This window comes from Heterodontus francisci, chromosome 39 (genome assembly GCF_036365525.1).
Source record: "Heterodontus francisci isolate sHetFra1 chromosome 39, sHetFra1.hap1, whole genome shotgun sequence".
NCBI lineage: Eukaryota > Metazoa > Chordata > Chondrichthyes > Heterodontiformes > Heterodontidae > Heterodontus > Heterodontus francisci.
The window spans coordinates 43490774-43506995 of record NC_090409.1 but is presented as its reverse complement, the minus strand read 5'-3'; the positions used below and the strand labels follow the sequence as shown (position 1 = coordinate 43506995).

At 46.7% G+C, this 16222-nt stretch overlaps 1 protein-coding gene across 1 annotated transcript in view; it reads right to left on the bottom strand.

Moving 5' to 3' along the window:
- The window catches only part of LOC137352904 (rho GTPase-activating protein 33-like), a 188947-nt gene that overhangs the window by 36413 nt on the left and 136312 nt on the right, over positions 1-16222 (bottom strand). Inside the window, exons 13-14 of the mRNA XM_068018748.1 lie at positions 7418-7520; positions 702-711 (exon numbers count right to left, since the gene is read on the bottom strand). Of these exons, the coding sequence (XP_067874849.1) occupies positions 702-711; positions 7418-7520 (113 nt within the window). The remainder of the gene's footprint in view (positions 1-701; positions 712-7417; positions 7521-16222) is intronic.

Here is a 16222-nt window from a genome sequence, read left to right as displayed (position 1 = left end):
AAAGTGAGAGAGAAGAGAGATAAACTGAGAGAGCGAGATAAACAGAGAAGAGAGAGAAGAGATAAACAGAGTAGAGATATAAACAGAGAAGAGAGAAAAATAAACAAAGAGAGAGAGAGAAATAAACAGAGAAGAGAGAGAGAGATAAACAGAGAAGAGAGAGAGAGAGAGAGCGAGAGATAAACAAAGAGAGAGAAAGAGAGAGAGATAAGCAGAGAAGAGAGAGAGAGAGATAAACAGAGAAGAAAGAGAGAGAGATAAACAGAGACGGAGAGAGAGAAAAACAGAGACAGAGAGAGAAAAACAGAGTGAGAGAGAAACTGAGACAGAGAGAAAAACAGTGACAGACAAAGAGAGAAAAGCAGACAGAGCGAGTGAAACAGAGACACAGATTGAGAGAGAGAGATGGTGAAAGAGAGAGACAGAGAGAGAGCGAGAGAAACAGAGAGAGAGAGAGAAACAGAAACAGAGAGAGAGAGAGAAACAGAGACGGAGATGGAGAAAAACACAGAGACAGAGACAGAGAAAAACAGAGTGAGAGAGAAACAGACAGAGAGAAAAACAGTGACAGACAAAGAGAGAAAAAGAGACAGAGCAAGTGAAACAGAGACACAGATTGAGAGAGAGACAGTGAGAGAGACAGAGAGAGAGAGCGAGAGAGAGAAACAGAGCGAGAGAGAGAGAGAGAAGGACGGAAGAACTGATGGAGGACTGGAACAGGGGGAAAATGTTGGAGAGATGGTGAGGGAGGAATAGAATGATGGAGAGATGGTGAGGGAGGAATGAAATGATGGAGCGAAGATGAGGGCGGAATGGAATGATGGAGAGAAGATGAGGGAGGAATGGAATGATGGAGAGAAGATGAGGGAGGAATGGAATGATGGAGAGATGGTGAGGGAGGAATGGAATGATAGAGAGATGGTGAGGGAGGAATGGAATGATGGAGCGAAGATGAGGGCGGAATGGAATGATGGAGAGAAGATGAGGGAGGAATGGAATGATGGAGAGATGGTGAGGGAGGAATGGAATGATAGAGAGATGGTGAGGGAGGAATGGAATGATGGAGAGAAGATGAGGGCGGAATGGAATGATGGAGAGATGGTGAGGGAGGAATGGAATGATGGAGAGATGGTGAGGGAGGAATAGAATGATGGAGAGATGGTGAGGAAGGAATGAAATGATGGACAGAAGATGAGGGCGGAATGGAATGATGGAGAGATGGTGAGGGAGGAATGGAATGATGGAGAGATGGTGAGGGAGGAATAGAATGATGGAGAGATGGTGAGGAAGGAATGAAATGATGGACAGAAGATGAGGGCGGAATGGAATGATGGAGAGAAGATGAGGGAGGAATGGAATGATGGAGAGATGGTGAGGGAGGAATGGAATGATGGAGAGATGGTGAGGGAGGAATAGAATGATGGAGAGATGGTGAGGAAGGAATGAAATGATGGACAGAAGATGAGGGTGGAATGGAATGATGGAGAGATGGTGAGGGAGGAATGGAATGATGGAGTGATGGTGAGGGAGGAATGGAATGATGGAGAGATGGTGAGGGAGGAATGAAATGATGGAGCGAAGATGAGGGCGGAATGGAATGATGGAGAGATGGTGAGGGAGGAGAGGAATGATGGAGAGATGGTGAGGGAGGAATGGAATGATGGAGAGATGGTGAGGGAGGAATGCAATGATGGAGAGATGGTGAGGGAGGAATGGAATGATGGAGAGATGATGAGGGAGGAATGGAATGATGGAGAGAAGATGAGGGAGGAATGGAATGATGGAGAGATGGTGAGGGAGGAATGGAATGATGGAGAGATGGTGAGGGAGGAATGGAATGATGGAGAGATGGTGAGGGAGGAGAGGAATGATGGAGAGATGGTGAGGGAGGAATAGAATGATGGAGAGATGGTGAGGAAGGAATGAAATGATGGACAGAAGATGAGGGTGGAATGGAATGATGGAGAGATGGTGAGGGAGGAATGGAATGATGGAGTGATGGTGAGGGAGGAATGGAATGATGGAGAGATGGTGAGGAAGGAATGGAATGATGGAGAGATGGTGAGGGAGGAATGGAATGATGGAGAGATGGTGAGGAAGGAATGGAATGATGGAGAGATGGTGAGGAAGGAATGGAATGATGGAGAGATGGTGAGGGAGGAATGGAATGATGGAGAGATGATGAGGGAGGAGAGGAATGATGGAGAGATGGTGAGGGAGGAATGGAATGATGGAGAGATGGTGAGGGAGGAATGGAATGATGGAGAGATGGTGAGGGAGGAATGGAATGATGGAGAGATGGTGAGGAAGGAATGGAATGATGGAGAGATGGTGAGGGAGGAATGGAATGATGGAGAGATGATGAGGGAGGAGAGGAATGATGGAGAGATGGTGAGGGAGGAATGAAATGATGGAGAGAAGATGAGCGTGGAATGGAATGATGGAGAGATGGTGAGGGAGGAATGGAATGATGGAGAGATGGTGAGGAAGGAATGGAATGATGGAGAGATGGTGAGGGAGGAATGGAATGATGGAGAGATGGTGAGGGAGGAATGGAATGATGGAGAGATGGTGAGGAAGGAATGAATGATGGAGAGATGGTGAGGGAGGAATGGAATGATGGAGAGATGATGAGGGAGGAGAGGAATGATGGAGAGATGGTGAGGGAGGAATGGAATGATGGAGAGATGGTGAGGGAGGAATGGAATGATGGAGAGAAGAGGAGGGAGGACTGGAATGATGGGGAGATGGTGAGGGAGGAATGGAATGATGGAGAGATGATGAGGGAGGAATGGAATGATGGGGAGATGGTGAGGGAGGAATGGAATGATGGAGAGATGATGAGGGAGGAATGGAATGATGGAGAGATGGTGAGGGAGGAATGGAATGATGGAGAGATGATGAGGGAGGAGAGGAATGATGGAGAGATGGTGAGGGAGGAATGGAATGATGGAGAGATGATGAGGGAGGAATGGAATGATGGAGAGATGGTGAGGGAGGAATGGAATGATGGAGAGATGATGAGGGAGGAATGGAATGATGGGGAGATGGTGAGGGAGGAATGGAATGATGGAGAGATGGTGAGGGAGGAATGGAATGATGGAGAGATGGTGAGGGAGGAATGGAATGATGGAGAGATGGTGAGGGAGGAATGGAATGATGGAGAGATGGTGAGGGAGGAATGGAATGATGGGGAGATGGTGAGGGAGGAATGGAATGATGGAGAGATGATGAGGGAGGAATGGAATGATGGAGAGATGGTGAGGGAGGAATGGAATGATGGAGAGATGATGAGGGAGGAATGGAATGATGGAGAGATGGTGAGGGAGGAATGGAATGATGGAGAGATGATGAGGGAGGAATGGAATGATGGAGAGATGGTGAGGGAGGAATGGAATGATGGAGAGATGGTGAGGGAGGAATGGAATGATGGAGAGATGGTGAGGGAGGAATGGAATGACGGAGAAATGGTGAGGGAGGAATGGAATGATGGAGAGATGGTGAGGGAGGAATGGAATGACGGAGAAATGGTGAGGGAGGAATGGAATGACGGAGAGAAGGTGAGGGAGGAATGGAATGATGGAGAGATGGTGAGGGAGGAATGGAATGATGGAGAGATGATGAGGGAGGAATGGAATGATGGAGAGATGGTGAGGGAGGAATGGAATGATGGAGAGATGGTGAGGGAGGAATGGAATGATGGAGAGATGGTGAGGGAGGAATGGAATGATGGAGAGATGATGAGGGAGGAATGGAATGATGGAGAGATGGTGAGGGAGGAATGGAATGATGGAGAGATGGTGAGGGAGGAATGGAATGATGGAGAGATGGTGAGGGAGGAATGGAATGACGGAGAAATGGTGTGGGAGGAATGGAATGATGGAGAGAAGGTGAGGGAGGAATGGAATGATGGAGAGATGGTGAGGGAGGAATGGAAAGATGGAGAGATGATGAGGGAGGAATGGAATGATGGAGAGATGGTGAGGGAGGAATGGAATGATGGAGAGATGGTGAGGGAGGAATGGAATGATGGAGAGATGATGAGGGAGGAATTGAATGATGGAGAGAAGATGAGGGAGGAATGGAATGATGGAGAGATGGTGAGGGAGGAATGGAATGGAGAGATGATGAGGGAGGAATGGAATGATGGAGAGATGGTGAGGGAGGAATTGAATGATGGAGAGATGGTGAGGGAGGAATAGAATGATGGAGAGAAGATGAGGGAGGAGAGGAATGATGGAGAGGGAGGAATGGAATGATGGAGAGATGATGAGGGAGGAGAGGAATGATGGCGAGATGGTGAGGGAGGAATGGAATGATGGAGAGATGATGAAGGAGGAATGGAATGATGGAGAGATGATGAGGGAGGAGAGGAATGATGGTGAGGGAGGAATGGAATGATGGAGAGATGGTGAGGGAGGAGAGGAATGATGGAGAGATGGTGAGGGAGGAATGGAATGATGGAGAGATGATGAGGAGGAATGGAATGATGGAGAGATGATGAGGGAGGAGAGAAATGATGGAGAGATGGTGAGGGAGAAATGGAATGATGGAGAGATGATGAGGGAGGAATGGAATGATGGAGAGATGGTGAGGGAGGAATGGAATGATGGAGAGATGATGAGGGAGGAGAGGAATGATGGAGAGATGGTGAGGGAGGAATGGAATGACGGAGAGAAGGTGAGGGAGGAATGGAATGACGGAGAGAAGGTGAGGGAGGAATGGAATGATGGAGAGATGGTGAGGGAGGAATGGAATGATGGAGAGATGGTGAGGGAGGAATGGAATGATGGAGAGATGGTGAGGGAGGAATGGAATGATGGAGAGATGGTGAGGAAGGAATGGAATGATGGAGAGATGGTGAGGGAGGAATGGAATGATGGAGAGATGATGAGGGAGGAGAGGAATGATGGAGAGATGGTGAGGGAGGAATGAAATGATGGAGAGAAGATGAGCGTGGAATGGAATGATGGAGAGATGGTGAGGGAGGAATGGAATGATGGAGAGATGGTGAGGGAGGAATGGAATGATGGAGAGAAGAGGAGGGAGGACTGGAATGATGGGGAGATGGTGAGGGAGGAATGGAATGATGGAGAGATGGTGAGGGAGGAATGGAATGATGGAGAGATGGTGAGGGAGGAATGGAATGATGGAGAGATGGTGAGGGAGGAATGGAATGACGGAGAAATGGTGAGGGAGGAATGGAATGACGGAGAGAAGGTGAGGGAGGAATGGAATGATGGAGAGATGGTGAGGGAGGAATGGAATGATGGAGAGATGATGAGGGAGGAATGGAATGATGGAGAGATGGTGAGGGAGGAATGGAATGATAGAGAGATGGTGAGGGAGGAATGGAATGACGGAGAGATGGTGAGGGAGGAATGGAATGACGGAGAAATGGTGAGGGAGGAATGGAATGACGGAGAGAAGGTGAGGGAGGAATGGAATGATGGAGAGATGGTGAGGGAGGAATGGAATGATGGAGAGATGATGAGGAGGAATGGAATGATGGAGAGATGGTGAGGGAGGAATGGAATGATGGAGAGATGGTGAGGGAGGAATGGAATGATGGAGAGATGATGAGGGAGGAATTGAATGATGGAGAGAAGATGAGGGAGGAATGGAATGATGGAGAGATGGTGAGGGAGGAATTGAATGATGGAGAGATGGTGAGGGAGGAATAGAATGATGGAGAGAAGTTGAGGGAGGAGAGGAATGATGGAGAGGGAGGAATGGAATGATGGAGAGATGATGAGGGAGGAGAGGAATGATGGAGAGATGGTGAGGGAGGAATGGAATGATGGAGAGATGATGAGGGAGGAATGGAATGATGGAGAGATGATGAGGAGGAGAGGAATGATGGAGAGATGGTGAGGGAGAAATGGAATGATGGAGAGATGATGAGGGAGTAATGGAATGATGGAGAGATGGTGAGGGAGGAATGGAATGATGGAGAGATGATGAGGGAGGAGAGGAATGATGGAGAGATGGTGAGGGAGGAATGGAATGATGGAGAGATGGAGAGGGAGGAATGGAATGATGGAGAGATGATGAGGGAGGAGAGGAATGATGGAGAGATGGTGAGGGAGGAATGGAATGATGGAGAGATGGTGAGGGAGGAATGGAATGATGGAGAGATGGTGAGGGAGGAATGGAATGATGGAGAGATGGTGAGGGAGGAATTGAATGATGGAGAGATGATGAGGGAGGAATGGAATGATGGAGAGATGGTAAGGGAGGAATGGAATGATGGAGAGATGGTGAGGGAGGAATGGAATGATGGAGAGATGATGAGGGAGGAATGGAATGATGGAGAGATGGTAAGGGAGGAATGGAATGATGGAGAGATGGTGAGGGAGGAGAGGAATGATGGAGAGATGGTGAGGGAGGAATGGAATGATGGAGAGATGGTGAGGGAGGAATGGAATGATGGAGAGATGGTGAGGGAGGAATGGAATGATGGAGAGATGTTGAGGGAGGAATGGAATGATGGAGAGATGGTGAGGGAGGAGAGGAATGATGGAGAGATGGTGAGGGAGGAATGGAATGATGGAGAGATGGTGAGGGAGGAATGGAATGACGGAGAAATGGTGAGGGAGGAATGGAATGACGGAGAGAAGGTGAGGGAGGAATGGAATGATGGAGAGATGGTGAGGGAGGAATGGAATGATGGAGAGATGGTGAGGGAGGAGAGGAATGATGGAGAGATGATGAGGGAGGAATGGAATGATGGAGAGATGATGAGGGAGGAATGGAATGATGGAGAGATGGTGAGGGAGGAATGGAATGATGGAGAGATGGTGAGGGAGGAATGGAATGATGGAGAGATGGTGAGGGAGGAATGGAATGATGGAGAGATGGTGAGGGAGGAATGGAATGATGGAGTGATGATGAGGGAGGAATGGAATGATGGAGAGATGGTGAGGGAGGAATGGAATGATGGAGAGATGGTGAGGGAGGAATGGAATGATGGAGAGATGATGAGGGAGGAGAGGAATGATGGAGAGATGATGAGGGAGGAGAGGAATGATGGAGAGATGGTGAGGGTGGAATGGAATGATGGAGAGATGATGAGGGAGGAGAGGAATGATGGAGAGATGATGAGGGAGGAATGGAATGATGGAGAGATGATGAGGGAGGAGAGGAATGATGGAGAGATGATGAGGGAGGAATGGAATGATGGAGAGATGATGAGGGAGGAGAGGAATGATGGAGAGATGATGAGGGAGGAATTGAATGATGGAGAGATGGTGAGGGAGGAGAGGAATGATGGAGAGATGGTGAGGGAGGAATGGAATGATGGAGAGATGATGAGGGAGGAATGGAATGATGGAGAGATGATGAGGGAGGAGAGGAATGATGGAGAGATGATGAGGGAGGAGAGGAATGATGGAGTGATGATGAGGTGGGTGTTTACCGTAGCTTTTGGATGTTGGAAGAGATTCCGGAGAGTCGATAAATCCCGTCCACTATCCCGTGTTCCTCGATAAACTCAGAGCAGCTTTTCAGCACCTGGGGGACTGGGAGAACAGGAATAACTGAATGAAAACTGGGAGAACAGGGAAAAGCCGAGTGAAAACTGGGAGAACAGGAATAACCGAATGAAAACTGGGAGAACAGGGAAAAGCCGAGTGAAAACTGGGAGAACAGGAATAACCGAATGAAAACTGGGAGAACAGGGAAAAGCCGAGTGAAAACTGGGAGAACAGGAATAACTGAATGAAAACTGGGAGAACAGGGAAAAGCCGAGTGAAAACTGGGAGAACAGGGAAAAGCCGAGTGAAAACTGGGAGAACAGGAATAACTGAATGAAAACTGGGAGAACAGGGAAAAGCCGAGTGAAAACTGGGAGAACAGGAATAACCGAATGAAAACTGGGAGAACAGGGAAAAGCCGAGTGAAAACTGGGAGAACAGGAATAACTGAATGAAAACTGGGAGAACAGGGAAAAGCCGAGTGAAAACTGGGAGAACAGGAATAACTGAATGAAAACTGGGAGAACAGGGAAAAGCCGAGTGAAAACTGGGAGAACAGGAATAACTGAATGAAAACTGGGAGAACAGGGAAAAGTCGAGTGAAAACTGGGAGAACAGGAATAACTGAATGAAAACTGGGAGAACAGGGAAAAGCCGAGTGAAAACTGGGAGAACAGGAATAACCGAATGAAAACTGGGAGAACAGGGAAAAGCTGAGTGAAAACTGGGAGAACAGGGATAACCGAATGAAAACTGTGAGAACAGGGATATCCGAGTGAAAACTGGGAGAACAGGAATAACCGAATGAAAACTGGGAGAACAGGGAAAAGCTGAGTGAAAACTGGGAGAACAGGGATAACCGAATGAAAACTGGGAGAACAGGGATAACCGAATGAAAACTGGGAGAACAGGGTTATCCAAGTGAAAACTGGGAGAACAGGAATAACTGAATGAAAACTGGGAGAACAGGGAAAAGCCGAGTGAAAACTGGGAGAACAGGAATAACTGAATGAAAACTGGGAGAACAGGGATATCCGAGTGAAAACTGAGACAACAGGCTTATCCGAGTGAAAACTGGGAGAACAGGGAAAAGCCGAGTGAAATCTGGGAGAATAGGGTTATCTAAGTGAAAACTCGGAGAATAGGGTTATCCGAGTGAAAACTGGGAGAACAGGAATAACTAAATGAAAACTGGGAGAACAGGGAAAAGCCGAGTGAAAACTGGGAGAACAGGAATAACTGAATGAAAACTGGGAGAACAGGGAAAAGCCGAGTGAAAACTGGGAGAACAGGAATAACCGAATGAAAACTGTGAGAACAGGGTTATCCGAGTGAAAACTGGGAGAACAGGGTTATCCGAGTGAAAACTGGAAGAACAGGGTTATCTGAGTGGAAACTGGGAGAACAGGGATATCCGAGTGAAAACTGGGAGAGCAGGGATATCCGAGTGGAAACTGGGAGAACAGGGATATCCGAATGAAAACTGGGAGAACAGGGTTATCTGAGTGGAAACTGGGAGAACAGGGTTATCCGAGTGAAAACTGGGAGAACAGGGATATCTGAGTGGAAACTGGGAGAACAGGGATATCTGAGTGGAAACTGGGAGAACAGGGTTATCCGAGTGAAAACTGGGAGAACAGGGATATCTGAGTGAAAACTGGGAGAACAGGGTTATCCGAGTGAAAACTGGGAGAACAGGGATATCTGAGTGAAAACTGGGAGAACAGGGTTATCCGAGTGAAAACTGGGAGAACAGGAATAACTGAATGAAAACTGGGAGAACAGGGTTTTCCGAGTGAAAACTGGAAGAACAGGGAAATGCCGAGTGAAAACTGGGAGAACAGGAATATCCGAATGAAAACTGGGAGAACAGGCTTATCCGAGTGAAAACTGGGAGAACAGGGAAAAGCCGAGTGAAAACTGGGAGAACAGGGAAAAGCCGAGTGAAATCTGGGAGAATAGGGTTATCTGAGTGAAAACTCGGAGAATACGGTACTCCGAGTGAAAACTGGGAGAACAGGAATAACTGAATGAAAACTGGGAGAACAGGGTTATCTGAGTGAAAACTGGGAGAACAGGGTTTTCCAAGTGAAAACTGGAAGAACAGGGAAAAGCCGAGAGAAAACTGGGAGAACAGGGTTTTCCGAGTGAAAACTGGAAGAACAGGGAAAAGCTGAGTGAAAACTGGGAGAACAGGGAAAAGCCGAGTGAAAACTGGGAGAACAGGGATAACTGAATGAAAACTGGGAGAACAGGGTTATCCGAGTGAAAACTGGGAGAACAGGGTTTTCCGAGTGAAAACTGGAAGAATAGGGAAAAGCCGAGTGAAAACTAGGAGAACAGGGAAAAGCTGAGTGAAAACTGGGAGAGCAGGGAAAAGCTGAGTGAAAACTGGGAGAGCAGGGAAAAGCTGAGTGAAAACTGGGAGAACAGGGTTATCCAAGTGAAAACTGGGAGAACAGGGAAAAGCCGAGTGAAAACTGGGAGAACAGGGAAAAGCTGTGAAAACTGGGAGAACAGGAATAACTGAATGAAAACTGGGAGAACAGGGTTTTCCGAGTGAAAACTGGAAGAATAGGGAAAAGCCGAGTGAAAACTGGGAGAACAGGGATATCCGAATGAAAACTGGGAGAACAGGGAAAAGCCGAGTGAAATCTGGGAGAACAGGGAAAACTGAGTGAAAACTGGGAGAACAGGGAAAAGCTGAGTGAAAACTGGGAGAACAGAGATATCCGAGTGAAAACTGGGAGAACAGGGAAAAGCCGAGTGAAAACTGGGAGAACAGGGTTATCCAAGTGAAAACTGGGAGAACAGGAATAACTGAATGAAAATTGGGAGAACAGGATTATCCGAGTGAAAACTGGGAGAACAGGGTTTTCCGAGTGAAAACTGGAAGAATAGGGAAAAGCCGAGTGAAAACTAGGAGAACAGGGAAAACTGAGTGAAAACTGGGAGAACAGAGATATCCGAGTGAAAACTGGGAGAACAGGGAAAAGCTGAGTGAAAACTGGGAGAACAGGGAAAACTGAGTGAAAACTGGGAGAACAGAGATATCCGAGTGAAAACTGGGAGAACAGGGAAAAGCTGAGTGAAAACTGGGAGAACAGGGAAAACTGAGTGAAAACTGGGAGAACAGGAATAACTGAATGAAAACTGGGAGAACAGGGAAAAGCCGAGTGAAAACTGGGAGAACAGGAATAACTGAATGAAAACTGGGAGAACAGGGAAAAGTCGAGTGAAAACTGGGAGAACAGGAATAACTGAATGAAAACTGGGAGAACAGGGAAAAGCCGAGTGAAAACTGGGAGAACAGGAATAACCGAATGAAAACTGGGAGAACAGGGAAAAGCCGAGTGAAAACTGGGAGAACAGGAATAACTGAATGAAAACTGGGAGAACAGGGAAAAGCCGAGTGAAAACTGGGAGAACAGGAATAACTGAATGAAAACTGGGAGAACAGGGATATCCGAGTGAAAACTGAGACAACAGGCTTATCCGAGTGAAAACTGGGAGAACAGGGAAAAGCCGAGTGAAATCTGGGAGAATAGGGAAAACTGAGTGAAAACTGGGAGAACAGGGAAAAGCTGAGTGAAAACTGGGAGAACAGAGATATCCGAGTGAAAACTGGGAGAACAGGGAAAAGCCGAGTGAAAACTGGGAGAACAGGGAAAACTGAGTGAAAACTGGGAGAACAGAGATATCCGAGTGAAAACTGGGAGAACAGGGAAAAGCTGAGTGAAAACTGGGAGAACAGGGAAAACTGAGTGAAAACTGGGAGAACAGAGATATCCGAGTGAAAACTGGGAGAACAGGGAAAACTGAATGAAAACTGGGAGAACAGGATTATCCGAGTGAAAACTGGAAGAATAGGGAAAAGCCGAGTGAAAACTAGGAGAACAGGGAAAACTGAGTGAAAACTGGGAGAACAGGGTTATCCAAGTGAAAACTGGGAGAACAGGAATAACTGAATGAAAACTGGGAGAACAGGATTATCCGAGTGAAAACTGGGAGAACAGGGTTTTCCGAGTGAAAACTGGAAGAATAGGGAAAAGCCGAGTGAAAACTAGGAGAACAGGGAAAACTGAGTGAAAACTGGGAGAACAGAGATATCCGAGTGAAAACTGGGAGAACAGGGAAAAGCTGAGTGAAAACTGGGAGAACAGGGAAAACTGAGTGAAAACTGGGAGAACAGAGATATCCGAGTGAAAACTGGGAGAACAGGGAAAACTGAGTGAAAACTGGGAGAGCAGGGAAAACTGAGTGAAAACTGGGAGAACAGGAATAACTGAGTGAAAACTGGGAGAGCAGGGAAAACTGAGTGAAAACTGGGAGAACAGGAATAACTGAATGAAAACTGGGAGAACAGGGAAAAGCCGAGTGAAAACTGGGAGAACAGGAATAACTGAATGAAAACTGGGAGAACAGGGAAAAGCCGAGTGGAAACTGGGAGAACAGGGATATCCGAATGAAAACTGGGAGAACAGGGATATCTGAGTGGAAACTGGGAGAACAGGGTTATCCGAGTGAAAACTGGGAGAACAGGGTTATCCGAGTGAAAACTGGGAGAACAGGAATAACTGAATGAAAACTGGGAGAACAGGGTTTTCCGAGTGAAAACTGGAAGAACAGGGAAATGCCGAGTGAAAACTGGGAGAACAGGAATATCCGAATGAAAACTGGGAGAACAGGCTTATCCGAGTGAAAACTGGGAGAACAGGGAAAAGCCGAGTGAAAACTGGGAGAACAGGGAAAAGCCGAGTGAAATCTGGGAGAATAGGGTTATCTAAGTGAAAACTCGGAGAATAGGGTTATCCGAGTGAAAACTGGGAGAACAGGAATAACTAAATGAAAACTGGGAGAACAGGGAAAAGCCGAGTGAAAACTGGGAGAACAGGAATAACTGAATGAAAACTGGGAGAACAGGGAAAAGCCGAGTGAAAACTGGGAGAACAGGAATAACCGAATGAAAACTGTGAGAACAGGGTTATCCGAGTGAAAACTGGGAGAACAGGGTTATCCGAGTGAAAACTGGAAGAACAGGGTTATCTGAGTGGAAACTGGGAGAACAGGGATATCCGAGTGAAAACTGGGAGAGCAGGGATATCCGAGTGGAAACTGGGAGAACAGGGATATCCGAATGAAAACTGGGAGAACAGGGTTATCTGAGTGGAAACTGGGAGAACAGGGTTATCCGAGTGAAAACTGGGAGAACAGGGATATCTGAGTGGAAACTGGGAGAACAGGGATATCTGAGTGGAAACTGGGAGAACAGGGTTATCCGAGTGAAAACTGGGAGAACAGGGATATCTGAGTGAAAACTGGGAGAACAGGGTTATCCGAGTGAAAACTGGGAGAACAGGGATATCTGAGTGAAAACTGGGAGAACAGGGTTATCCGAGTGAAAACTGGGAGAACAGGAATAACTGAATGAAAACTGGGAGAACAGGGTTTTCCGAGTGAAAACTGGAAGAACAGGGAAATGCCGAGTGAAAACTGGGAGAACAGGAATATCCGAATGAAAACTGGGAGAACAGGCTTATCCGAGTGAAAACTGGGAGAACAGGGAAAAGCCGAGTGAAAACTGGGAGAACAGGGAAAAGCCGAGTGAAATCTGGGAGAATAGGGTTATCTGAGTGAAAACTCGGAGAATACGGTACTCCGAGTGAAAACTGGGAGAACAGGAATAACTGAATGAAAACTGGGAGAACAGGGTTATCTGAGTGAAAACTGGGAGAACAGGGTTTTCCAAGTGAAAACTGGAAGAACAGGGAAAAGCCGAGAGAAAACTGGGAGAACAGGGTTTTCCGAGTGAAAACTGGAAGAACAGGGAAAAGCTGAGTGAAAACTGGGAGAACAGGGAAAAGCCGAGTGAAAACTGGGAGAACAGGGATAACTGAATGAAAACTGGGAGAACAGGGTTATCCGAGTGAAAACTGGGAGAACAGGGTTTTCCGAGTGAAAACTGGAAGAATAGGGAAAAGCCGAGTGAAAACTAGGAGAACAGGGAAAAGCTGAGTGAAAACTGGGAGAGCAGGGAAAAGCTGAGTGAAAACTGGGAGAGCAGGGAAAAGCTGAGTGAAAACTGGGAGAACAGGGTTATCCAAGTGAAAACTGGGAGAACAGGGAAAAGCCGAGTGAAAACTGGGAGAACAGGGAAAAGCTGTGAAAACTGGGAGAACAGGAATAACTGAATGAAAACTGGGAGAACAGGGTTTTCCGAGTGAAAACTGGAAGAATAGGGAAAAGCCGAGTGAAAACTGGGAGAACAGGGATATCCGAATGAAAACTGGGAGAACAGGGAAAAGCCGAGTGAAATCTGGGAGAACAGGGAAAACTGAGTGAAAACTGGGAGAACAGGGAAAAGCTGAGTGAAAACTGGGAGAACAGAGATATCCGAGTGAAAACTGGGAGAACAGGGAAAAGCCGAGTGAAAACTGGGAGAACAGGGTTATCCAAGTGAAAACTGGGAGAACAGGAATAACTGAATGAAAATTGGGAGAACAGGATTATCCGAGTGAAAACTGGGAGAACAGGGTTTTCCGAGTGAAAACTGGAAGAATAGGGAAAAGCCGAGTGAAAACTAGGAGAACAGGGAAAACTGAGTGAAAACTGGGAGAACAGAGATATCCGAGTGAAAACTGGGAGAACAGGGAAAAGCTGAGTGAAAACTGGGAGAACAGGGAAAACTGAGTGAAAACTGGGAGAACAGAGATATCCGAGTGAAAACTGGGAGAACAGGGAAAAGCTGAGTGAAAACTGGGAGAACAGGGAAAACTGAGTGAAAACTGGGAGAACAGGAATAACTGAATGAAAACTGGGAGAACAGGGAAAAGCCGAGTGAAAACTGGGAGAACAGGAATAACTGAATGAAAACTGGGAGAACAGGGAAAAGTCGAGTGAAAACTGGGAGAACAGGAATAACTGAATGAAAACTGGGAGAACAGGGAAAAGCCGAGTGAAAACTGGGAGAACAGGAATAACCGAATGAAAACTGGGAGAACAGGGAAAAGCCGAGTGAAAACTGGGAGAACAGGAATAACTGAATGAAAACTGGGAGAACAGGGAAAAGCCGAGTGAAAACTGGGAGAACAGGAATAACTGAATGAAAACTGGGAGAACAGGGATATCCGAGTGAAAACTGAGACAACAGGCTTATCCGAGTGAAAACTGGGAGAACAGGGAAAAGCCGAGTGAAATCTGGGAGAATAGGGAAAACTGAGTGAAAACTGGGAGAACAGGGAAAAGCTGAGTGAAAACTGGGAGAACAGAGATATCCGAGTGAAAACTGGGAGAACAGGGAAAAGCCGAGTGAAAACTGGGAGAACAGGGAAAACTGAGTGAAAACTGGGAGAACAGAGATATCCGAGTGAAAACTGGGAGAACAGGGAAAAGCTGAGTGAAAACTGGGAGAACAGGGAAAACTGAGTGAAAACTGGGAGAACAGAGATATCCGAGTGAAAACTGGGAGAACAGGGAAAACTGAATGAAAACTGGGAGAACAGGATTATCCGAGTGAAAACTGGAAGAATAGGGAAAAGCCGAGTGAAAACTAGGAGAACAGGGAAAACTGAGTGAAAACTGGGAGAACAGGGTTATCCAAGTGAAAACTGGGAGAACAGGAATAACTGAATGAAAACTGGGAGAACAGGATTATCCGAGTGAAAACTGGGAGAACAGGGTTTTCCGAGTGAAAACTGGAAGAATAGGGAAAAGCCGAGTGAAAACTAGGAGAACAGGGAAAACTGAGTGAAAACTGGGAGAACAGAGATATCCGAGTGAAAACTGGGAGAACAGGGAAAAGCTGAGTGAAAACTGGGAGAACAGGGAAAACTGAGTGAAAACTGGGAGAACAGAGATATCCGAGTGAAAACTGGGAGAACAGGGAAAACTGAGTGAAAACTGGGAGAGCAGGGAAAACTGAGTGAAAACTGGGAGAACAGGAATAACTGAGTGAAAACTGGGAGAGCAGGGAAAACTGAGTGAAAACTGGGAGAACAGGAATAACTGAATGAAAACTGGGAGAACAGGGAAAAGCCGAGTGAAAACTGGGAGAACAGGAATAACTGAATGAAAACTGGGAGAACAGGGAAAAGCCGAGTGGAAACTGGGAGAACAGGGATATCCGAATGAAAACTGGGAGAACAGGGATATCTGAGTGGAAACTGGGAGAACAGGGTTATCCGAGTGAAAACTGGGAGAACAGGGTTATCCGAGTGAAAACTGGGAGAACAGGAATAACTGAATGAAAACTGGGAGAACAGGGTTTTCCGAGTGAAAACTGGAAGAACAGGGAAATGCCGAGTGAAAACTGGGAGAACAGGAATATCCGAATGAAAACTGGGAGAACAGGCTTATCCGAGTGAAAACTGGGAGAACAGGGAAAAGCCGAGTGAAAACTGGGAGAACAGGGAAAAGCCGAGTGAAATCTGGGAGAATAGGGTTATCTAAGTGAAAACTCGGAGAATAGGGTTATCCGAGTGAAAACTGGGAGAACAGGAATAACTAAATGAAAACTGGGAGAACAGGGAAAAGCCGAGTGAAAACTGGGAGAACAGGAATAACTGAATGAAAACTGGGAGAACAGGGAAAAGCCGAGTGAAAACTGGGAGAACAGGAATAACCGAATGAAAACTGTGAGAACAGGGTTATCTGAGTGGAAACTGGGAGAACAGGGATATCCGAGTGAAAACTGGGAGAGCAGGGATATCCGAGTGGAAACTGGGAGAACAGGGATATCCGAATGAAAA